Source organism: Gallus gallus, chromosome 20 (genome assembly GCF_016699485.2).
Source record: "Gallus gallus isolate bGalGal1 chromosome 20, bGalGal1.mat.broiler.GRCg7b, whole genome shotgun sequence".
Taxonomy (NCBI): Eukaryota; Metazoa; Chordata; class Aves; order Galliformes; family Phasianidae; genus Gallus; species Gallus gallus.
Window position 1 is genome coordinate 9,208,764 of NC_052551.1, and position 25,705 is coordinate 9,234,468.

Genomic DNA, 25,705 nt, shown 5'->3' on the forward strand with positions numbered 1-25,705 from the left:
AGCAAGTAGTTCAAAGTGCAACGTCTGCACTTCGCAGGTAATTCTGCAAATGTAAATCAGGGCAGCCAAATTCCCAGCTCTGAGTTTGCAGTTCTGTCTGTTCAAACGTAGTGGCTGCGGGTGGTTTGGCACAGAGCTCCTTTGTTTTTCTCTATCGATTAGTTTTGAAAGTGACTAACATCTTCTCACTGCTCACACTGGGGCTTAATCCATGCAGTAGAATTTCAAGTGGCATTTGCTTCTTCTGATTATTTCAGATACAGCAGGAAAGGGCGGCTTTTAGCAAAACCAGGTCCTGGGAGTGCTATTGATTAGAAGAAAGAAAACTTGCACAAACAACTTGTTCATTAATGGTCCTAAACTTTGTCCCATGAGTGGTTTCATTTACTTGAAATCACAGGGAATTTGCCCACTCGCTATCACAGAGGGTACGTGCCATTGCTTCAGTTCCTTCAGAGAATGGCTTTGGTTGGAAGGGACCTTGAAGACCACCCAGTTCCAACCCCGTGCCATGGGCTGGTTGTCTCCACCAGATCAGGCTGCTCAGGGCCCATCCAGCCTAGTCTTGAACACCTGCACGGTTGGGCATCCACAGCTGGATCCTCAAAGCCCAGTTCCTTGAAACCACCCATTGAGGGGAATTAATATCCCACAGTCTTTGCTGGGTGCAACCTGTTGTTCCCCGTTGTGTTTTTTGCAGTCCCATTTATCGCCTTTAATGCAAACTATAGTTAAAAGCAGTGGCATGTATTAGAAATGCAGGTTTATTTCCTACTGAGGGCTTCCTTCTCAAAGTATTTATCTCTACAGATAAAAGTTAGGATATTAGTTTTTCTGGATTTAATCCTGTTTTTTTTAGATAACTCTGAATTAATCTCAGTGCACAAATTTAGCATGTCCCTGTGAGATACCACCAGTCCCTATTCTTTCCCCACTTTGCAAAGGAATGCCTGTTTACTTCCCCTTCTGCTCAGTCCTTAAGGAAAGTCTGTCTTGATTTTCTCATTATCACTTCTGCCCTAAGCAATCATTACAGAGACTTTCTTTTCCTTACAGTGTGTAATGTGATGCCATATTTTCAGGCTTTCTTACATCTTTAGATGTCTTTAAATTACAATAAAATTGGGTTTCTATCCCTGCTGCAGTGGTTGGCCCACCTGGTGCAGCTGCATGCTGGCAGAGGCTGAGGACCTTCCAGAGACAGATTTTTGTGGATATAAGCACCATTAAATCATCCTCGGGGGTAAGATACGACAAGCACGGAGGACTAACTAGCAGTACTGCTAACAAGCAGCTCTGAGAAGGCTCTCCCCAGGGCTCAGCAGCTCGGCTTTCCCAAATATCTGGAGGTCTAGAGACCAAAAAGAGATTTTGGGTGGGACAGGAGATGTTATAAAAACACATCACTGCAGTGAGGCAGAGCCCAGAGGGGCTATCAAGGTAGGTGGGGCTGTTACAAGGGATGATCCTTAGCTCCATGTATGGCATCTCACATACATCCTTCTGCCTGCCTGTCCCTGTGCAAGTCAATTTATTTGAGTCTAGTTTCTAGATAAGTGTTTAGAGAGAAACTTAAGCAAAAAGAAGGTGATAATAGGTTGTGTGGATTAGCTCACTGAAGGAGACAAGGTGTTGTGGACAATAGCCCTGAAAACAACTGGGGAAGTACAGATTATATAGCTCATCCTACCAACCAGCTGCAGCTGAAATACCCCCAGTGTTGTATGGCTGGGGGGATGACTTAGGCAAAGTGAGTGCACATACACATTTTCTGGAGTCTTTCATATGTTAAAATCTCTCTTTGCTTTTCGTGAGGTTGGAATAGCAGAATTATTCATTTTTCTACAGTTACAGTCTGGTTCATATCTCAGTTTTATTCCAGTTTCTGATCATTGAATTCTGTGGAGGGATACCGTCCTCTTTAGCAATCTCCAGAGTGGAGTAGTTCATCCAAGACAGAGTGATGGGGCATGGTTCCTGTTTTCTCCCCTTGGATTTTACCAGAAGGCACATCAGAAGCAGAAAGCAAGACATTATTTGAACTTTAAACTGGGAAAATCTTAATGCCATGTGAGAAGAAATGGAGCTGCCACTCCATGAGAAATGTTATGATGTTAGCAACACCAGAGGAAACCAGTGACCTGCATTATCCGAGCTTCTTCCAAATGCCACTAACATCTCTGCAGCCGGTTTCAGCTGTCACTTCTCATCTTGCTCCGCCAAACCCTGTGATCCCGCAGTGTCACTGAGTCTTCAGGGACACAGCCACATCCTCAGCACTCCATCACACCTGGCATTTCAATGTGCTAATGGAGCAGATGTGTGCGGGCAGCCCAGGGTGGCACGGCAGCTATGCCAGGACTGGATTGCATTGCTGTGCCTTTGCCAGGCTCCTGTGCTGTCACAGTGCAATGCTCCCCTGGAGATGCTACTGTGCGCACTGATAATCACTTTTTGCAGAGAAGGTGGCGGTCTGAAGTGGCACATTTGCTGTGAGCAAAGTGGAACCTACACTTGCCTCTACAGAATCTCACAAGAAGCTTTTTAGCTCTTGCATTTTTAGCTCCTTTCCTAGTCCTACAGCTGCACCCAAATCATTCCCCTGTGTTAGGCAGGGGTCTGACTGTGGCGGGTCAGCCAGCTGGGATGGTTTTATGGCTGCGGATGCACACAGCCAAGCCCACACCTGCTCCACTGCCCTGATGCTCATGGGCTCCTAAATTGCAGCCTGAGCTCTGAGCAGCCTCTGGGCACTGCCCAGGATCCAGCAATACCCTGGGGTCAGAATGCCTCCCACCTTCGTGTATTTTGCACTGAAAATGGGAGCCCAGCTTGTCTGCAACGCAGCCTTTAACCTCCATGCAGCCTGCAGCTGCGTTGGTGCAATTATGCACTAGACCTTGAAGATGTTTTGCTGTTTGTTTTCTTTTCGTTGCCATAAGCAAGCTCACTGACTGTGAAAAAGGATAAATTAGCATCCCTAAAGAGTGAGTCTCTATTCTGAAAACAAGCAAAGAGCCAGCAGCTCCCTGGCTGCAGCACCACTTCAGGGCTGCGTTTCTGCCAGCTGCATGGATGGAGGGCACACAGCCGAGGCTGTGACAAGAGGAAGAGCAGGTGGGATTGATGGGATTGGCCAACCAGGGTGATCACTTTGATTTCTATCTTGTCCTTGAATTTTGATGTACTGTTTTTGAAATGGTCCCACTCCAGTCCTTCCAAGATGGATAAAATGTGAAAATTCTTTATTTTCAGTCTTTAGACTCTATGCTGGTTCTGCCAACAGTTATGTCAATTCTCTCTATTATAAGTAGAATGAAAGTATTTCTCTCTGGTATAACTAATGTCCGTACATTAGGTGTGAATGATGCACAGAATACTGGGGCTCTCACCTTTTTTATAAAACAGTACAAAGAATGAATTATAATTAGTAGGCATTATGAACTAGATCTGGTATCACAGTATCATAGAATGGCCTGGGTTGAAAAGGACCACAATGATCATCGAGTTTCAACCCCCCTGCTTTGGGCAGGGTCACTAACCACCAGATCAGGCTGCCCAGAGCCACATCCAGCCTGGCCTTGATTGCATCCAGGGATATATAGGTTTATAGGATTTGCTGTCCTTCTGGAACCGAGTGCAGTATCACTGAACCATAGAATGGTTGGGTTGGAAGGGACCCTAAAGGGCACCAGGTTCCAACCCCTGCTGTGGGCTGATTGCCACCCACCAGGTCAGGTCTCCAGCCCAGCATTGCTGTCATGAGCAAGGAGATAGCACTCTGGATGTGAATAAGCCTCACAAGCTCATGCAGCTCTGGGTGTGAGCTGTGCATCCACCGAAGTTGGGGCTGCTAGAGCTGCTGAGCAGTAAATTCCCTGTGGTCCAAAGGGTTCGTGTGCATTGACTGCAGCGTGGGCTGCAGACGGACACCTGGGTTCTGAGTCACACAGCCATGTGAGTCCCACGGGAAGGCTTTGTTTCTAGGCTGTATCTGCTGCTCCTTGTGCAGTTTGGTAAGCTGTTTGTAAGCCTGTCTGCCTGTGGAAGCAAACAAGGAGATGTGGCACTGAGCGCTGCTGTGCTGTTCCCAGCTGGCAGCCAGCAGTGGAGATAGGAGACGTGCATTTCTAAGTGCTGAGCAGAGGGGATGCTGAGCTGGATGGGCTGTGAGCAAGCTGGGAAAAACAAGGCTGCCGAAGCACCAGTGAACAAGGTGATCTATTTGTGTGAGTTCAGCACCTGATGCTCATTAGGTAACTTCCTCCAGCCCATCAGGGAACTGGCAGGCAGGGAGGGGGGAAGGAGCTGCAGAGGAGGATGCAAATCCTCCCTTGCTTTGTCTGAGCCTCACCGAGAGATGATGTCCCCCATCCCCATGACTTCTGAAGGGTCTTGGCCAAAGAAACCTCTGTCAATATGAACACTGTGTTTTGGTGGGCTAATGATCCCTGTTGTTCCTAGAAGGACTGAGCTGCCCTGCGCAATTCCTTCAGCCTCTCCATCTGGTACAGACACATCCAGCACGGGTATCCCAAAGCTGGTACTTTATTTATAAAATGACTCATACAGGGACAAGCAACCCCAGTCCACTTCAGCTGGACAGGGCAAGGTTACACAGGCACACGGAGATCTCTGAAGACGAGCGGAGCTAATTTGCTGGTTTGTATACGCAAAGCCTCTGCATGTGCTGCTTTAGGGGGCAAGCTCGTGGCCTTACACTGCTGAGTATATGCCAGTGAATGGCACCATGCTATGTACAAACTTTAATGAGAACTTCTCCCCTAAAATAGATGGAGGACATGAAAATGGCTTGGCAAAATGATGTGACTTCAGAACGTGTTCCCAGTGTGATGTGGAACAACTCATGCGCGGACACGCAGTAAATAATTCAAAGGGCCGGCTCCATTTCTCTGCTCATCTCCTTCCAGGTGAACTCAGATCCACAGGACAGGATGTGTTTCCTCACTCTGTGGCTGTGCTTAGATCATTCCTGCCAGCCACGGCGGGAGGAAGAGCCCAACGGTCCCCAGCAAACACACGATGATGAACATCCAGAGAAAGATCCGGTCAATGACCATCGCTACATACTTCCAGTCTTCCTTCACCTGGCAACACAGAGATGAAAGGCCAGTTAGTAATACTTAATCGAGATTAAAGTGTATGAAGACTTTTTTTGTGCTTTATTCTAAACATAGGATTTTAAGTCCTGAGGTAGGAGAAAGGGAAGGGTGTTGCTTACAAACAGTGGCCGAGTATGATGGCAATTTTTACTCATCACTTGCATGGGAGACATCCCCAACCACAAACCCTGTTCAGAGCTCCGCGGGGATGATACGTCTGTGGATAATTAAGTGTGTATGCACACTCACGATCCCAGTTTCCACGAGCAACAGCTGTAACAGGGTGTGTAAATGAGACCACGATTCAAGTTGAAGGGGGAAAGAAATTGCCTGTTTCTTCATGCTGGTAAACAGATTTGTTTACAGATTAATGAAGCCAAATGCATTCTGTGAAGGGAATTACAGCTTTGGCTGAGTGAGCAGTGAAAACGAACCAGCAAATGAAAGAAGTGGTTTGCCTCATCCTGCTTTTTCTCCACTTTTGTCTTTCTGTGGGATGATTTTCCAGCAATTCCTCTCTAGGGAAGTCTGGTTCTTATTAGCACCATCAGGCAAGACCTGTTGTAAATGTCTATTTCATCAAGTAAGAAACCACATACATATGAAAACCTCTTTCATTACATTGCTGTTATTAATTTCTTTCCCAGGAAGAGGACTGATCAGATGGTGAAGCTTTATTTGATACGGCTGCACCCATTAGAATTCCCCACGATATACTGCTTGATGATTAATAGCCCTGATGTCGCCTTGCGCTTCGGGCTGAAACCTGGCAGGCTGCCCTGATCCTTAGGGAAAACCTCTCAGCAGGAGCTTGCTCCTGCCTCTTCTGTGGTCGTGACTGCAGCAAATCAGGAGTGTGTTGCACGGAGTAGGAGGCAGCAAAGCTGAGGGTGTGCTTTGCTGAGGGCTGCTTTCCTGCACCCACCAGTGGGTGCAAACAGAGGTTTTTACTGTTCATCAGCCAGGTTAAAAAGATTAATTAAAAGTTGGCTTCCTTTCTTGGAGGAAATGATTGTTCTATCATTACAATAATAACCCTTGAAATCAAATGCTATCCTCTCGTCCCATGGATGAAGTCGCTGTGGATAGCTCCCTTTTGTCAGACAGGTTTTCTGATCTATTCATCATTTGCTGAGAGTTGGAGTGAGTCTCTGAAGGTTAGAATTCCTGGTGAGAAGGCCACTCAGCAAGCTCAGGATGACTGTATTTAGAGGTTTAGCATCTCGTGAAGAGGCAATGTGTAAAGAAAAACTGAAATCCTCCATCTGATGTCAATCTGGAAAGGTTGATTGAGATAAATACTTCCCCAATATGGCAATATAAGTGGTTTTTTTTTTTTGAGTCTTTATGCTAAGAGAAGTGAGTGGTTGACCACTTGAATACAAGAAATCAAAGAAATGAGTTTCTCTTGGAGGAAAGGAAAGGAGAATGGAGAGGAACAGAAAAGTTCAGCTGAAATTTGCTTTCAGACAAAATGGTTGATACATAAACAGTGGGCCCAACTTGAAAATGACGGCTGGGAGCACATTGGATGTTTGCAAAATCAATATCCAGCTTCAGAGCAAGAGAGGAGAGGGAAAAAAAATGGTTTGGGGTTCTGTTTTGTTTTCTGACTGCTCTGTAGCATTTCCCCATGATTGAAACTCTCCAGCATCTCACGTAGAGTGTGATCCACAGAGGCCTCTCTGACAGCATCCATGCAGCTGCCAGCATCTGCTGCCCCAACTCCTGAGCTGCGTCCTGATTAGTTTTTAAGAGGCTCACTCAAAACTCTTCTCAGGAAAGGATCAGGGGCTGCAACCAGCTGACCACCCCCAAATTCCTGCAAGGTCAGGGGCTCTCTGGCTCTTCCCTGGTCCACCCCAGCAGCAGAGCAGGGCATGAGCCCCACGGCTGGGGTGGAGGTGCCTTGGGGACCTCCAAGTGCCATCTGATGCTCAGGAGCCAGAGCCTGTAACACAGATTAGAGGAGTCCCAAGTGGTTTTATTGTACTTTGTTAAAAATAAACCAGTGAGATTATCCCGTGTTCCCTCCCCCTCAGCTATTTTCTCTCTCCCATTTCATTTTTTAAGCTGTCTTCATGGGCTTCCTATTAGAGTAGCCCTGAGATGCACGCAGTCACGAGGACAATGAGGCTTTGCAGACGGTGCTGTCGGTGTCTGCTTATTTTGACTGGTGTGAGACATGCGGCTCGTTTTACTTCTCAGCCTGTAATTAATTTCTAATGGCATTCCTATCACACACTGGGACAATTCAGTCTTGTCTTTTCCCCAGTGTCTTGTTGTGCCGGTTTGGTCGCAGATAAGTTTCTGTAGCAAACAACTGCCCTCCTGCATTTCCCATTTTCTCTTTGCTGAAGCACTTAATTAAATGAGCTGTTTACTTTTAATTTAGAAACACTGCCCCTGTGGCAATGGTGCTTTAGAAAAAAAAGAGGAAGTTTAAAAGAAGCTTTGTCCCCATCCTGCAAAGGTCCATGGCTCAGAAAATATGACCTGAGAGGCAGTGAGCTGTGTCCCAAGGGCTGCTGCTGCACAGAGCTGTCTGCTGATGGGTTTGGGGGGAGACTTCCACCCCTGGCAGAAATGCTACAATTTGATTCTAAGATGAAAGCAAATTTCTGAGTACCGATATCTTTTTTTCCATAGTAAATTCTTGTTTTATTAGATCAGCTCTGTTCCTTGCAGTAATTTTCAATACCAGGGAGCCTGGTGCATTGACAGTGTCCACTCACTGCTGGATGTGCATGTGGTGCCTTTGCTCGCCATGGAGGGCTGTTTAGAGCTCAAAGAATTCTTCCTTTTCTTCTGCTTTTGATGTTTAGTGCTCTAAATATATTTCTCCTTGGGATAATTGTTTCATTTCAAGAGGGAAATAGGGAGAGGGAAGGGGGAAGAATAGCAGAGAGTGGAAGAAGAAAGCTCATTTTGAATCATAACATCATAGAATGGTCTGGTTTGAAAAGGACCACAATGATCATCTCATTTCAACCCCCTGCTATGTGCAGGGTCGCCAACCAGCAGACCAGGCTGCCCAGAGCCACATCCAGCCTGGCCTTGAATGCCTCCAGGGATGGGGCATCCACAGCCTCCTTGGGCAGCCTGTGCCAGTGTTCTTTCTTGAAGAAAGAAGCAGTGATGGATTAAGAGGAAACAACCCACGGTATTCATCGACTCAGTTCTTGTTGACATCAACAGGCTTGGCAGGGAGAGAATCAGTTGAAATGAGAAGTATTATTGATGAAATATTTTTTTCATTTGCACCATGGGGAAATATGTGAGTTAAAATCAATTGCCTTCCATGGGTTTATTCATGATTATTACTAGCTGGAGAGAGCAGAGTTTAATTCCCACAGCCTTAATGTGACGGTGAAATGTTTTAGCCCAGGAAAGAGAGCTGTCAGCTAATGAAGGTGGGGGGTTCACAGCCTTCTTTGCCAGAGATTTGTTCTGTGACCTTGTGCAGGTCAACTCGTCTCTGTGCTTTGGCTGTCACTCCTCAAAACGAGGAATAAACAGCCGCTTCCTCAAAGGGATGTTGTGAAGTGAAATACATTAAAGAAGAGAGGCCTCTAAAACTGTGGTACCAAAGAGTACATAAATGGACAGTAGCACTTAATCCTTTGTTGCTGCTGCTAAGTGCTCTGTGCTATGAAAAATGCAAATATAAAGACACTCTTCAAGCCCAGGAAGTCTTGCCTAAAAGCACTACGACTTCCTTTGACTGTAAATCTGGTGACAATCGAACTGTAAGAACTGTCAGAAAGGTATCTTTGCTGACTGATACCTCTAAGAAAAACTAGATCCTGTTTTCTTTAGCAAGAAGCTTGTGTCTGTGACCATAATTAGCTGGCATACTGTAACTATAGTATTGTAAGGGAAGAGCTATGAGATATAAAAGGATGTGGCATTTGTATGTGCATCACCATCTCCATTAAAAAAAAAACAACAACCTTTCAGCCTCTACTTTCTCTATCTGTAGCCATATTTACCCCTTCAGAGTAAGCACGAAGTCTGTCTGTCCACCCACCTTCCCGCAGACTGAGCCAAGTGGTGCTCCACTGGAAGTCCACTAATGAGGAATGGCGTCACACATGGCTAAACATACCCTGCAGCATCCCCACGCTATGGCACACTTCCCACAGCCACAGCCTATTTCAGGCATTTGCCTTCCCAGGCTCAGTAACCACAGTCATCGCTGAAGAGAAATCACAGTGCAAATTACCTGTCTGTCAGAGGCTTCGCTATAAAGAATTCTGCTGTGTTCCCACAGAGATGACTGCTTTTCTATTTTCTTTCCCAATCTCAGCCCAGGAAGGGTCAAGATGCTTCCTGGCAGGATTCTGTTCCTGTGCTATCTCATTGGCTTTTATCTGCAGGAAACTGAAGGCACGTTTCAGAGCCATTGATGTGATCCCTTCTGCAAAGAGCAGTGCTGTGAACTGCTGAACTACCAAGGCAGGGATGTTAGGGCAATGCTGGGGCAACCAACGTCAAAATGCACTTGCTGATATTGTTTACAGGAATGGGACAACAACAAATCATGCTGGCTCCTTCTCTGGCTGTTTCCTATAGCAGGCAAAGGCAGAATCACTCTTGCAAGGAGCCCTCTAGCCTCAATTAAAATCACATCCTTACCTGCAATTAAAGGTGTTTTGAAACGGTTCAGGTTTGAAATACCAAAGGATTTATCTTTTCTCCTAGCTACATTTTGATCCCCTAAGAAGTAAAATAAATTAAAAACCCTTCTATCCACCCCAAAATTTGAAAAGAGTTGAGGGGAAGATGACTGTTCTCTTCTACAACTAGTCCTACTTGACCAACAGCTCCACTTTTCTGCTGTAGAACCCTATTGTTTGAGAGCAGCCCCGAACATGCCCAGGTTGTGCCAGACCCTTGACATGACAAGATCCCTTGGACAAGTTCTCTAGCTCTATCCAGGGTACATGGCATAGTGGGCATAGTGGGGATGGGTTGATGGTTGGACTAGTTGATCCTAGTGGGCTTTTCCAACCTTAATGATTCTATAATCCTATGACTCCATCTATAGTGCCAGTGTGTCCAGGACCCATGATGATGAGTACAGCCTGACAGCCCTCACGTTTGGTGATGTTTCTTTCACATTATTTTCAGCTTACCCAAGGAGGCCAAGTTAACATACTTACTGAGAAATCTGCATCTTCTGCTCGCAGGTGGTCTGCAATGTAGTGGACCCCTTCCACCGCCAGCTTCAGGGCTGGGGACATCAGCACGAGGTGTTCTCCTTTGTTGCTGTGGCTCTTGCTTCCTTGAGTCGGTGTGCCAGCTGCCTCTCCCTTTCTGCACTTACACTTGCACTGGTGGGGCTTGTGCTGGGGCTGCTCTTCATTGAGGTGGCAGCGCTGCGACGCTGGAGAGGCACTAGAGTGGCCATTGGTCTGGGAAGAGTCCTCCTGCAGGTAACAGTACTGGATGCTTCGGGACCTACAGCGGATGCTCCCTTCCTCTGTCTTATTGGGGCTGTACATCTGCTGAACACTGAGCGATCTGCCTTTTGAGATAGATGTGGTCTGGGTGTCACTCAGGGGGTGGCAGGAGGGCTTCGGAGAGGAACACGTCACCTGTGGGGGCTCAGGGTGCAGCATTGAGTACTGTCCAGAAGGGGATTTGCACATAGGTTTGGCTGGCTCCTCAAGGTGGGCACAGAAGGAAGATGTGGGTGAAGGTTCATTACTCTGGGGGCTGGGGGAGGATGAGGTAGTGAAGTTGGGCTCCATGTCGGTCTCAGACCAAAGCCTTGGTGAGTTGGTTAGTTTGTGCATAGATTCAATAAGCTTCTTGCAATTGTCTTTCACTGTGGAGGGCCGCTTCATGAAGAGGAGACGTGGGACTATGTCAAGGAAGACCCTCCTCACCCAGTCAGGCATCGTGTGGGTACGTGGTGAACGGTGGTGTACGTTGAGCACAAAGACAGTGATGATGATAGACAAGGTGACAAATATCATGGTGAAGAGCAGATACTCTCCTATCAGGGGGATGACCAGGGAGGTAGAAGGGATGATCTCCGTGATGAGCAGCAGGAACACCGTGAGGGATAGCAGCACAGAGATGCACAAGGTTATCTTCTCTCCGCACTCAGAGGGTAGGTAGAAGACCAGGACAGTCAAGCAGGAGATAAGCAGGCAGGGAATGATCAAATTGATTGTGTAGAACAGCGGCAGCCTCCGGATAATGAAGGAGTAAGTTATATCAGGGTAGATCTCTGTGCAGCATTCATATTTCTTGCTGTTGTAATTGCCCACGGCATTAATGATGACCCACTCCCCGCTTTCCCAGTAGTCCAGTTGGTCCACATGGCTATGCATGCTCACCAAGTCTATCTTAGCTTTGTCATATGTCCAAGAGCCAAATTTCATTTTACAGTTTTGCTGATCAAAGGGGAAGAAGGTAACATCGATGCTGCAGGAGCTTTTGTAGATGGCAGGTGGCATCCATTTAATTCTCCCATCATAGAAGAGGTGGGCTTTGGTCAGGTGGGTGACTGCAAAGTCACCATCAGCACTGAGGAGAAAGAGAAGATAAAAGAGATTGAAGCTAAATGCACACTATTTCCCCTTTAGGAGGAAAATGCCCTGAAAAGGGTTGATTTTCCTCTGCTTTAGAGAGGTAGGAAGAACCAACTAGTGTAGCTGCTAGCTCTATAGAGTTGTGACAGCCACTGTAAGTGAACAGTGTTGGGTAATCAGTCAGTCCCTTACACGAAAAACAGTTAGAACAGCCTGTCAATAGGAGTAATAACAGCTAGAGTCTTAATTTCCCAGTATGGGAATTATTTACAGTGTCTTTTTACAGGGACTCTCAGCTGGGGGCTGTATGCTGACATCAGATACTTAAATAACAACCCAGGATTTTCAATCAGAAAGCCTTATAAAGCTAGTGTCTTTGGAAAGGCACAGCCTGGACACTCAATAATTATTCTGTGGTGGTGAACTGGGCTTTTAAACTAAATTCTTGCTTCAATAATGAAAAGCCTTTACTCTTTGCAGCAAGTTTTGGAAAAGGTAAAGTTTTTTCTAAGACAAGAAAGCTAAAAATACATACAAAGCCAGACTGCTGTCCCCAAAGGATCAAGGCAAAAACACCCGTACCTTTCTCTCTAACACAAATGAATAAGAGCATTACCACTGTACCACACATTTCCTTTCTTGACTTTTTTTTTCATGTCTAATTTACACTCATGAACTTCTTTCTCCGGATGAAAACCATCTAGTTTTCTCCTGGGTTTTGTCTGCCCTGTAAAGCCAGATTGAGACACGAAACATGCACAGCAAGTGACACTCCAGCACTTGCTCTTCTTGGCGGTTTTCTTTCTAAATCTCAATAAGAATTTGGAATCCAATTCTGCATTTAATGAGACCTTAGAGGCCTGATTAAATTGTTCATTAGTGGAACAATATGTTTATAATTGGACTGGTATTGCAGCAAAGAGATAATGAACATCCACCAGTGTTTCCTTTCTCTGGTAGAATGACGTCTAAGTGGCTGGGCAAACAACACAGCTGCGTGGTTTTTCTATTTAATGCTGCTGCTAAAGGGCATGCAACTCTTGCTAAAAATGCACTAAGGGACAACAATTCTCATAGGTATTATTTTCACAGACACCTTGTTTCTTTCCCAGAACTGTCCTGTCCAGCAGTTTTGTCAACTTCCCATGCCTCTCTTCTGTAAGCATAGATGCAACTAGAGTAATGCTGCATGCCTTGTACATCAATTATTTCAGTAACTGACCTGCTTCTTTGAATAGAAAGACATTTGAATTGCATGCCCAACAAACACAGCCTCAGCCCCAGACCTCTCCAGCTCACACACAGATAACTGCAGCTTTATCTTCCACAGCCGATGCTGATGCAGTGCCATTGCAGGTATGAATCCAAAGGCAGAGTTGTTTCTTGTACCTGGGGGTTAGCTAACAACTCTGAGGAGCCTTAAAACATCCTGGCACCTTCCTGCTCTTCCCTTAGCAACCTAACAAGGCTATAAAGTAATCGTTGACTTTGGATGGGTTTTACACCACATGTTTGAACTTCTCACTGCAGTTCAGCATAGAGATATCTGAGCAATTTTTAAGCAGAGTAAATTAACCTCGATACTGCGAGCAGATGGAATCCAAGTCAGTTATGTTGTGCGAAGATAGTGTTAGCTGTTGCCTTAGCCCATTGCACATATACATATATTTGCCTGTTTTCCCAGGCTTCCCACCCACAGTGGACCCTCAAGCATATGCTCACTGGCTTGGAAACCACGCTCACTGGCATGCTGCCGATGCAAGGTGAAGCTGGAGAAAGGCTTTCATTCTGGGTGAGGCTTTCGTTTTGCTCATCTTGACATGAGAAAAGCAGAAAAGATCACCAGGCTGTTGACAGTCTTCAAAAAAGCCTTTCTCCTGTCTTCTCCATGGTGTCAAGCTGAGAAGACTGCCTGTAAATGAAGTCTGCAGTTATGAGATTGGAGAAAGCTTTTCTCAAAGGTTCTTCTCATGGGAAGCTTTGCTATAGGAGAATCCATTCTTGGTCAAGTTGTGCCAACATTCACTACATAACATGAAGGATGCCTTAGGTAGGCAGGTGGGAAATTGGCAGGGAAAATCTGCAGTCATTCCCTCACAGTGGTAGCACAATTTAATCTCATTGAGTCTCGACCACTGTGTTGTGACAGTTGTGTTGAAAAACCATTTGGAAGCAGGAGAGAGTGAAAGGTAAATATCACAATGAGAACTTGGGAATTAAGATAGACAGGCTCTCCTGATTGCTCCTACCTGACAGCTCTAAAAAAATCTGTCAGTAATAAAGTGCCAGAGCTTTTATATTTTCATGTCAAACACAACTGTGCACACTAATAAAGACAGAAGACAGTTTCTCATTCCTCTTCTGATGGAAATAGCGCTGCTGCATTCTGCAGCCTCTGATTCTTCAGTTCTAGAATGCAGGCAGTTCTTCTAAAATCTTCTACATTCCTAAGGGTTCGAGGGTGGCACTGTTTTGCTGGCAGCCATCAGTGATGTTTCATTAAAAAGCTCTGCTGATGGAGAATTTTTTGCCCATTTCTGTTTTGCCTGCAGTTGGAGATGGATCATCTACAAAATTGAATGTTTTCAGAATGCATGTAAATGAGGCACACACTTATTTTAATTTCTGATGATACAATTTAAATCCAAACAGAGCTTTAAAAGCTTGAAAATTAGCTATACACGTGTATGGATGTAGTTAGAATGCCCTCATTTAAAGCATTTGTCACCCAGCAACAGGAAATGAGGCAAAGTGGGGTTTGAGGACCCCATTAAACAACGCACCCTGTGCCCTTTTGGTAGATATTAAAGAGACGCATCTGTATTGTTCATATTAAAATCACTCTCCAAGGGCAAATAAAGTCATCTTTTGTTCAGTAATTACTTTGTATTACTGAAATGATCACCAGGAACTCATAGGTTGAAAAGGACCTCAGGAGATGATCTAGTGCAAATTCTCTGCTCAAAGCAGTCAGCTACAAGAGGGTGCTGAGGACCTTCTCCTGTTGGGTTTGGAGTAGCTACAGGTTATTAGCAACTTGGGTACAAAACAGTTGTGTTGATGCAGAGTTTGGGTGTTGATTTCAGGTCCCCTCCCAGCATTTGCTTGAAATCACCGGTAAGAAATCACCGGTGAAAGAAATCTCCAGAATTCCTCAGTAAAAGAAGCATCTGTCCCAGATGTGGCTGTGCTGCTCTGATGAAATAAGCACAACTTTCTCAGAAGGCTGTCGCAGTACTGAGAATTCGGGCATTTTACTTCCACTCCTTTGCTTTGCCAAGCATCCTTCAGCACTATGGAGGTAAACTCTGGCTCTGTCCTGAACATAATGGTACGAGAAGGCCTCGGATGCTAACTCAGCAACAGCCCTGGAGAGAGATCCCTCTTAGAGGTTTCCGTCAGTTCTTGTAACACTCGTGGCAAATCTCAAAGGCATCTGAAGAGATAATTCCTCTCCAAAAACGCACTGAATTCCCAGAAGAATCAGGAAAGCTTAAATGTGAAGCAGCAATTGCAACTTAAAACTACAGCCTGGTGCAAAATGACAAGATCTGAGTATGCACACAAATGAAGAAAAATGTCAAGAATATTTCCAACATTATCAAGGTTAGACGAAGGCATCTATTGGCATTTCTCTTCAAAACAGGTTTGGAATGACTCAGAAAACCAGATGCAAACATCTTTGTACAGTTCAAAAGTAACAAGGCATAGTTCAAAGAACTCTCTGCTTCCTCAAGATTTTCAAAAGCTGCCTGCCAGATGAACTTCTAATCCAGTCCAGCAATCCTTTGTGCCCAAATTATCAGTGGGTGAATTTCCTCAAGACATGTCCTCCTCCTAATTACTGAAAGAGTATTATTTGAATTCCCCTCGTGCATGATCTTGTCTTTTATTCACTATTTGTTACTATGGAGGATAAGGCAGGGATTTTCTTTTGGAAGAGCCAACTCCAGAAAGCATTGAGAAACGTAAATTACAAAGTCAGAATGTTTCCAATAGCCTTTTCCCAGGTTTTACTCTCAGCGGGGATGAGAAATGCTGCAATGCTATCTCAAACATCTAGTTGAAAGTTAGCCAGCAAAGCTCACATTTCAAGTTCCATGCCCAACCACTATGCTCAAGGTTCTTGCATTCCTCTTTAGCAACCGGACCAAACTGACTGCAAATATGCTGTCCCAAACTCCTGTGGAGTTCCAGTGATGCAGTGGATCCAAATCACGCAACACAGTGGTGGTGCAGTGAAAACATTAAACTGCAGTCCTAAGGGCTTATTCCTTGATGAGACTGACAAAAACATTGTTTTTTCTTCACTTTAAATACACAAAGGAAAACTAAAATGTGCATAAAGTCCGCTCATGAATGGGAATATAAGTCAATGCAGAGAATTAGATAATTTGCTTACAAATGATTTGGTGGCATCTGAAGAGCCTTTAGAGCCTCAGATACAGAACAGCTGGCCTTCTTGGCAGAGAAGAGAGGCTTTGACAGTTCCCTATTAACTCATATTCCTCTGTTATACATATGTTTTGTCATGTCTAGCAGAAACCATTTACAGAGTCTTAGAATTTATCTCATCAAGCCTGAAAACCCGACAGCATAATCATTTCCCTGTAGGATATTAATTTGCTTTTAGATTCCTTATGAATGTTGACAACTACATACACTCTTGAGGCCAAACCATCCAAATTCACTCATTTAATTTGGGCCTCTAGAGTGGATAAATGGAAGTTTTGGACAATAATGAGCTTAGGCATGAGAATAACTCACGACAAAGCATTATGTTTCCTTAATGATGTAAACGTGAAATCAGTTTAAGTGTTACCATTTCTATGCATTCCCCAGGATGGAAACAGGAAAAGCCCTGTGTAATCTGCTGTCCAGAAAGTCTCTTTTCCAAAGGCTATCATCCCAAACAGAAACACCATAATTCTGCCAGAGCATTTGCTAACCATTAAACAACTCACATTAAAAAGCTCAAACAGGGCAAAAGGCCAACATGGCTACTCACCCTCTTCCATTAAGGTCCCTGCACACAACTCTCTTGGTGTTACAGACCCAGAATTATCAGTATGTACTTTAAGTTCTCTCTAAACCATATATACATATATATATATATACACACATATATATATACACATATATCAATGACTGCAGCTACAGACGGATTTAGAAGGAAATCAGACAGACAACTGCAGCCAAGACAGACAGCAGTCTACACAAGACATGTCTGACACGATATGAAAGAGCATGGGCAAGTATAGCAATAAAGAGAATTAATGGAAAGCCACTGCTGACTGATAATGGTTGGCGCCTACAGCCATGTTTAATTCATGGATAAAGTAACCAATTAAAAATGTATGATGGACTCATGACAACCATCAGGAGAACACATTATTATAAACGATAAGTATGGGTAAAGGGAGAGCTGTAGGGTTTGGTGTCTGGGTCAGATCTCACTGCAGGGGAGCAGGTCAACAGTGCAGATACGCTTGCCATCTACCATACCTCCCTGCAAGCCAGCCTGAGCCAAGCACTGAGGAAGCAAAAGCTCTAAGTGTTGCAGCCCAGAAGAGGACAGGAAGGACATTTTGGAATAGCTGCTGTTGCCAGACTGGGGTCGCTGTGGAGCAGTAGTCACTGGCTTGACAGCAACACTCCATGCCAGTGAGGATCAGGGACAGCTAACAGGAAAGGTGACAATTTCAATAGTCTTCAAAGCTCACAATCCCCTAGAGATTTCTCCATCAGTCCTGTCTTTGAAAAACAAAACAAAATTATATCAAACTAGAACCAGACAACTCTGCTTTAGAAATGAGCCTGGCTTCTATTTGGAGTGTTTCCTCTGAATGCAAGCCACATACAAAGATGGATTTGTTTGATGCCTGCAGAGGTATTTTCTCTGGAGCCTGTGTGGGGAGGGAGCCTGGGATATCCTGCATCCAAAGCGACCACAGAGCTCTGGTATGATAAGCAAAGGAGAAAGCAGCCTTGGCACTTGGGCACTCTTTCCATGAGTATCAACAGTCTCTGAAGAGAAGAAAGAAAACCACCACCTACTCCCTTCAAGGTGTGCAAATGAGAGATTTACAAGCTTTGGGGATGAGGAACAAATACCTATTTAGGAATAATTCTAGAATTGCTTTGGGCTGGCCTGAAGCCTGTCTTTGCAGCAAGTCTGACACTTTTTGGTTTATTTGCCTTATTTAAACCCATTCTTGGTAATGAGCTTCTCCAGTTGATGGTGATGAATGAGAAAGGAGAGCTCCTTGGTAAAGTGATGCTGACAAGGGCTGAAAGCTCCAGTCCAGATTAATTCTCTCTCCAACATGTGGCATCCCCCACATTACTCACTGCTAGAGAGCAATCATTAGGAGGAAAAAAACCACCTGTGATGAGTGTTAGTCATGTCATTTAAGGCATGTCTGGGACAGATACTGTGAGAATCTAGGACAGATATTACAAGAATCAACACAGACCTCAAGGAAAGAGAACAAATCAAGGAGGAACAATTGCAAGAAGCTCCTTGATGCCACAGGAAGGGAAAGTTGGCAAGGATGTGTTTGTCTTCTGGACTCAGTGCTCACACTCACTTGTTGTATAGGACAATGTCCGGCCTCCAGATGAGCTCTGAGGGGATTCGGATGGATGTGACGTTTTCATACTCCTGGGGGTCCCAGCGCAGCTTGTAGTCGTGCCACTCCTGCCAAAAAGTAGGTGGTTACAGAACTGGGAGTGTTCACATTGCAGAACTGAGAAGCAACAGGGAAAAGCACATCTTTTGGTGCACCCACCTGCTTCACCCACACATTTGTGGTCATCATTTGGTTCTTCTCATCCTGAAATGAGAGATCAGATGTTGGTTACAGGAGCAGATGAAGCAGCCCAAGGGTTAAATTAAATTAAATGTAACTTCTTTGTACTTGATTTCTGCAATTACAAACCAATTCTGCAATAAATAAAAGTTTAATCTTGGAAATAAAAAGCAGATGTTTCCTTCATTCAGCATGGGACAGGGCACAGCTGTCTGATACCACACAACAGCTGAGCCTGCACTGAAGCAATCCTGCCAGCAGACTGGCTTGAATTTACTGGGAATTTCCTGAGTTCAGCCTCAAATGATGGGGACAGGTGGAAGGAAGCGCTCCTCAGCTCAGCTTCGTCCTAAGCACTGAGGGAAGGAACTGCTGGATGTATTTGCTCAGTAACAGATGTGCATGGCTTGCAATGCTCAGCTCTGCAGCAAATAGCATTTAGTACTTCCATGCAACATTAACAGTGAGCACAGTTCTGGAAACATGAAGTTCAGTGGTATTTCTCTTTCTGTAAAATATATGAACTTTGAGCACCATGGAGTGGCTTACCTGGATGAAACCAAGCTACTCTGATGACACGTAACCTTTAGGTGGTCTATCCATGTATACCCATGATGTCAACTGGCAGGCTTTCTCCCACCTCTAATTAGAAATAGCACGAGACAGCAGAACTACACATATACCTTCAAATAACGCTGAATTAATAGCATAGTAGTATTACTAGTGGCATTAATTACTATTACTTGCCTTGCATGCAAGTTACCAGCCCTGTGTAAGTCACCAGGATGAATTACAGAGAGCTCAGAGCTTATTGGCGTGTTTGTTTCTTTTCTCTCTCTTTGGTCTGGCATCAAACCCCACTTGGATGACAGGGCTCATCTGGAAACAAACTGCTCATCATTAACTTTGCACTTGTGCCAGTTCAGGATTAATTCCGAGTGTTAAAAGCCGGAAGGCTTCACATGGCTGTGCCTCCCCACTCTCTGCAGCTCTTGTGGCATCAAGTGCAGCACCTGAGCAGAGAGAGCTCCATCCAGGAGATGGGCACCAGCAGCACCAGCAGATATCTGAAGGTCTCTACCACACCCCTTGCACTGGGGATGGCAGTCTCACAGGTGCCACCAGATCCCGAACGTCTCCCCACAGAAATTCCTGCCTACTTTCTCCCTCCAGGCTATACCTGAGGGCTCTGCTGTCCTCCTGACCCAAGCAAAGGATGGCTCTTATCCAGCAGGTTCCTCATGGTGGCAATGTGATGCTGCCTGCCTGGCTCACTTCTTCTGCACAGAGCACAGCGGGGGATTCTCCAGCTACGGTGCAGCTGCTCTGCCTGGTCTCTTTTCTCAAGGTGAACGCAGCATGCAGCACCATGCAGAGACACGGGTTTGGACTCCAAACATCTCTCTCAGTGGCTGCTCCCAGACACATGCCTGATCCCCTGCCCTTCTTCTGGGCTCTGAAACAGCCGGGTGAGCTGAGGACACGTGGCGATGTCAAGTTCCCCATTGATTTTCCATTTCCCTCCCAGCTTTTGTCAGCAGGAGCCAGGATTTGAATACAGCTCTGATTTCTCTTTCAGACTTCTTGTCGTTGGGAGCTGAACAACAGTCACACAGGGGTCTGCACAAGGAATGCTGCTGCTGGGGAGAGGCAGTTGAAGTACTGCAGTGGTGGCAGAGGTGACACCCACACCCCCTGACCCCAGTAGTGTGGGAAGGGATGAGACCCCTCCTCCTGCCTCCACCGGCACAGGGAGGCCAGCCAGTTGCACTTCTGACCACTAACATGACTTTAAAAAGATTAATTCTTCTTCGGGAACCTGGGAAGAGCTCTACGAGGCAGGTGTATCGATCCCACCCCTCCGTGGCTCTGCAGCTGCATAATGGAAATCTCTATCGTGCCTCCACAGTCACTAATGTCTCATCTTTACTCTTATCAATAATTCAGATGAGAACTGAACAACTTCATCATGAGCAACTGCCAACAGCTCTGGATTGCTCAGGCTGACATAAAGAGAGGGAAGAATGGAGGATCACTGCTGTGCTGCAGAGCTGATGTCTCGTGCAACCCTCCTGCAACTGGTGTCTGCCACTTCCTCCTCCCACACCACTTTGGCTGCATTTCCCTTGCATCTAAGGTCTGAAGCTCTGCAATCAGGGCTTGTTGTGTTTTCCATCCATCTCTCACCCTGGCACTTGGCTGCCTGTTGTATTTGGGCTGGTTCTCACAGCAGTGTAGCAGCTTCCAGTCTTCTTTCCCTTGTAAAAATGTCTATTTTTCCCCATGAGGCTCTATGAAACAATGGAACATTCAACCTGAATACTTCAGGATTCATTGAGAATGAAGGTCATAACAGCACACTACTATGCAAGATGCTTTGACCACGTCAGCAGGAGCCCAGGTGGAGTCCAAGAGGCCTTGGGGGGATCAGATCAGTTAATAAGAAGCATTTCTTCTCAGAATGTATGGTGATGTGCTGGCACAGCTGCCCGGGGGTGCCGGGGTCATCATCCCTGGAGGTGTTCCAGAGCTGTGGCCCTTAGGGATGTGGGCAGTGGGAACGGTGGTGTGGGTTGGAGTTGAACTTCGGGATCTTAGAAGATTCTTTGAACCTTAATGACTCTACAATCGTTTGGAAAGAGACTTGGATCACCTCAACAGGAGTCCAAGCGAAGGAGATGGGCAGGCTCCAACAACACCACACACGGCAAAGGCATGGAGGATGATTTCTGATGTCTGCTTATAGCCTCTGCTATTTCAGTCATTCATAGATGAGATATTGATAATAATAAGTCTCAGCATCTTTAAGAGAAGTTCTAAAAGCTTTCTTTTCCCTCCAATTTTATGACCCTTATCTCAAAATATAAGATGTAGAGAGTCATCTACTATGACCGTCCTACACCAGCAATTTGCATTGTACTCTGAATTATCACCCCCTTTTTCTTTGCCATAGAAAACAGCAAAAATTGATGGAGAGCTTCTGAAAGCATGGCCAGAGCCTGTTCAAGGAATGTGCCTCAATGTCAACAGTGTCCAGGGAAGCACTGTGTGCAAATGGACTGAAAGCAGCACACGGGAGCAAGGCACGCACAAGCTCAATTGTGTATGTATGCTTCCCATCACCCCGTGGGGATCACCTGTGTTTGTGACTGTAGGAAACACACTGCAAGAGGATAAGCCTTTAAATACCAATTCAATGCATATCAGCAGAGTGCAAATCGCTCTGTTCCATGCACGCACTCTGAACATGTAACGTCTATCTGAGCAAACATACAGGAATAACTCCCCCGTTATTATCTGTCTGCACAGCTAACATCCCTCAAGACTTCCATTTGCAGGGAGCTCCTTAGGCCAGCCATCTCCCAGAGGTGTACAAACCACTGGTCTGATCAGCTCATGCAAATTAGTGCTAAGAATTAGGGTTTGAATTATAAATCAGCTGCTTGTTCTTCCCTTAGCCAGGACCCATTGGCACTCAAACCAGTTGCTCCACTGCTCTGCTGTGATCAGTCCCACTGGCTTTTGGTAAGGAATTTGGGACTCTGGCTATAGTCAGTGAAGAAGAAAGGATATGGTTTGGTGACCAGCTACTCATACAAGTCACAGCACAGCTGTGTAGTGTCTCCTTCCTACTGAGAGCAAAGGCTTCCCCACCCGGACCCTGAATCAGCCTGCAAACCACCCCACTCACCAGGAGCGTCCCCCTCCTACCCCCCAACCTGGTTAATCCACACGGGCAGGGTGCACTTACAACATCGATGAGCTGGGCTATGGACAAGCCGAAGCGGACCAGGACCACATCCGAAATGTTGGCGACGGGACGGGACCACTTGTTATACCCGGAGAAGAGTTTCTTCAGGAGGCGCTCCTCCGCATGGGCTCGCGTTTCCACGTGGCCGAAAGCTGTGGGCAGGGCAGGGTGAATTCGCTTTACTGTGCACTGCAGCCCTGAACCATAGGGGGGAGCAGAAGCCCTTCTGGGGGGACCCCTGGGATGATCCCAAGCATGGACACGGCGAGGCAACGCCACCGTGGTGACATTCCTCCCTACTACCCCAGGCACTGTTTGCTGTGTATTTCTTGCTCAGTTCACCTGTATAGAAGCTGTAGGGTTTCTACTGAAGAGCAGGATCGGTCTGCAGAAACTGGGGGCATCACCAAAACCATTTTAAAACCACTGCACAGGGCATTTTCGCCCGAATCTTTAGCTTTTTGTGGCCACTTCGTGGCAAGCTTCTAGCATAGGAGACCGCAGGCAGGAAAGGGGGATGCTAGGCAGAAAGAAAAGTAGCATTTTTATTCCAAGAACTGCAGGGGGGTAGGGGTCGTGGGTTGGACTCACACGGGAAAACTGGCATCAAATGCATCAGTTAAGAAATAAGAACAAATTCGGCTCTTCAAACTAAGCTTCATAGCTGCCCCTCCTCAGAGAAGGGAGAGAAAGGGGGAGGATGCAGACTGGATAACACGAGTGGGGTTTCCCTCAACAACGACTTCAGAAGTTGGATGCTGCAAGGAGCAGCCCCGGTCCTGCACGTTCACTGACGGCGCTGTCAGCAGTGCCAGCTGGTTTAATTAAATATTAAATCCTCGGTTCTCTGGAGGCTGCCGGGGGGCTGCATCCCATCCTGCAGCAAGAGCAGTGGGAAGAGGCAGCGGGGGGCTCTCCCCGCGTCCCCCGTGAAATATGGCTCCTACTTAGCCGCAGCCTGCCCTGGATTATACAAAGGGAAGCATTAGCGGAGCGCTGCCTGCTCTCTCCCCAACCACAGCCATCGCCCGGAGACACATTAACACACTTCACCCAGGGAGAAAAACCCAGCAAGAGGCTGAGCTCTGTGTGTGTTCTCCCCCCATGTCCCCTTCCCTGCTGTACTTTAACCCTTTCCCCAACTGTTCGTGCAAGGGGAAGAAAATAGAAGCCAAGCACTGAGCGATTTATTTAGAGGACCTGTAGCGACGGGGCAGGGGGGTGTGGGAGTGGGGGAAATTCCTTGCAGAGAGGGATTGGCGTTCGGAGCATCGCTGAGGGAGAAAAGAGAGAAAGAGCCGAGCAGGGGGAGAAGAGCCTTCTCAAACTTACCGGGGAAGATGCTGGCACACAGCAGGAGGAGGAGGTTTCCCTTAGACACGAGAAATCCCATTGTGGAGCAGAGCTCGGGCTTTAGGACGCAGCGTCTCCCGTCGGGGCAACTTTTCCTCTCCGAGTCTCCGGATCCTCCGCCTTCATTCCCCTCGGCTCCTTTCTCTCCCTCTTTTCAGAAGGGCATCACAACTGATTTATATTCTTCCCATTCTTTGCTTCCCAGCTCTCCCCGCTAGGAAGATGCTCTTCCCCAGGATACGGATGGACACTTGTTCTCGCTCACAAGAGATACAGGAGGGCTGCAGGGAGCTCCGGTAAGGATGCACAGAACACCCAGCCTTCCTGCCTGCCCTGCTCGCTCCTCTCTCTGCTCCGGGGCGCTTTGGCTGCTCGGTTTATTCGCTGTTGCTGTCGCCCTTCCCCCAGCCCTTTGGGCAGCCTTCGCTCAGCTTCTTGCTGCTGGTGGACCACCGACTCCAAGGAGCAGCGCTCGGTGAAGCAGAGAGGGAGCGGAGCGCGTTTGGGTATTTGGCGTAGTCAGACCTGCCCACCTCCAGCTGAGGAGGAGGAGGGAATCAGCGCTCTCCAGCAAACAGGCTGCAGGCGAGGAAAACTTTGAGCGTGAGAGATAAAAGGGGAGGTCCGGAATCTGGCTGCACGCACCCATAAGTGGTGGGGCTGGAGCCATCGAGGATCCTTATATAGCACCTGAACCCCAAATAGTTTTTAATTAACAGTAGCTGTTCGTTTAGTCTTGCCCGAGTGCTTTTCAAGATTGCTTCTGTAGGCTAACGAGGTAATTAGTCTGATAGGTATTTCTGGTCCAGGCATGTAACTCTGCTGTCAAAGGTTATCGAGGCCAATGAGCCTGCCCATGAGAACAGGGCTCAGCTGTGCTTGCTGCTGCACAAATGCATAGCAAAAACACAACTGTTAGGCTGCTCAGAGGCAACTTGCAAATCATAGGTGAGGCAGAGGCAGGAGCTTACCTGAACTTATCTATATCTGTGATTGCACCTTAAATACACCATAAATAGCCCTGCTGAAGTCTTGACAACCGTCTGTGAAGGAAAACTGTCAGCAACAAATTAGTGCTCAGCCTCCAGCGTGCAGCCCTGATTCCTTGCACCGGAGGCACGGAGCGGAGCCCTCTCCATTTCATTCTAAAACCAGCTTTGATATTAACACAATTACTTCCATACGGATAGTAAATGGATTCTGTTTTCAGGCAGGGGTAATTTTGTCAGCTGCAAAATTAATCAAAGTCTGTTCTAATAATACTAGCTACATATTTAATGTATAATAATTTCCCTACTCCTCAAGCATCTCAACTATCTTCCAATATTGCTAGCTGAAAGTGGGAAGGATTAAAGCAATGAGAGCCTTTCAGGATGACAAAACCCCACCATTTTTTTTTTCTGCTGGGTGCACAGACTCCTGTACAGTTTGCTTTCCTTCCTTCTGGTTACCCGAACACCTCTTTGCCACACCCAGGAGAGGGGCAGCAGATGGGCACCCACTCCTCCCTGGGAGAAGGACAGCACTGCCATACGCTGCACGCTGCCTGCAGCATGGCATGTCAGTGCAATGGGATTGCCAGGTGGCTGCAGGAGCTCCCCAGGGCTACAGATGGAATGAACCAGGAGCCCTTCTGCAGAGGGGTCAGCGTGCAGATTCCCAAATGCCTACACAGAGAGAAGGAAAACCCATTCCCTTAAATCCTCTATGAAATCTCTTAAATGCTCAATGAAATCTGGGGGGAAAGGGATGTCACCTGAGCTGCTGTACTCTGCTCCTCACTGAGTCAAGCACGACGCAGTTTGTACCCAACAGTATGAAATGGTGAAATCAATCATAGAATAGTAGAACCACCCAAGTGGAAGAGACATCCAAGATCATCAAACTCAACCAGCAACGGGACCTACCCAGCCCCGTCACTAAACAGTATCCCATATCCTCATCTTCAGCCCCAAACGAAGCACCAGAAATGACAAATCTTAACAATACCCACAGAGGTATGGTGGGAAGTAAGATTCACAAAGGCCATTTTTCAAGCTGCTGCTAAGGTCACACATTGGACAACCAAGCCCAAGGGATCCAAGATCAGTTATTCCCTTTTGAAAATCTTGGCCATAAATA

The 25,705-nt window shown here is 46.4% G+C and overlaps 1 protein-coding gene across 2 annotated transcripts; it reads right to left on the minus strand.

The window, feature by feature from the left end:
• Positions 1-4,510: 4,510 nt before the first annotated feature.
• Positions 4,511-24,222, minus strand: CHRNA4 (cholinergic receptor nicotinic alpha 4 subunit). 2 transcript variants are annotated; one of them, NM_001397350.1, is made up of 6 exons: positions 23,564-24,222; positions 22,232-22,383; positions 18,460-18,504; positions 18,259-18,368; positions 10,289-11,663; positions 4,511-5,108 (listed from the first exon to the last, which is right to left on the minus strand). In NM_001397350.1, exons 1-6 carry the CDS (start codon positions 23,622-23,624, stop codon positions 4,983-4,985), a joined length of 1,869 nt encoding a protein of 622 aa, NP_001384279.1. In that variant the 5' UTR covers positions 23,625-24,222; the 3' UTR covers positions 4,511-4,982.
• Positions 24,223-25,705: the final 1,483 nt, after the last annotated feature.

Excerpts from the sequence above, each read along its gene's own strand:
- CHRNA4 (NM_001397350.1), bottom strand. The coding sequence starts at position 23,624 with ATGGGATTTCTCGTGTCTAAGGGAAACCTCCTCCTCCTGCTGTGTGCC. Across the intron at positions 18,505-22,231 it reads TAGCCCAGCTCATCGATGTT|GATGAGAAGAACCAAATGAT; the intron begins GTAAGTGCACCC and ends CTCTCATTTCAG. Across the intron at positions 18,369-18,459 it reads CAAATGTGTGGGTGAAGCAG|GAGTGGCACGACTACAAGCT; the intron begins GTGGGTGCACCA and ends ACTTTTTGGCAG.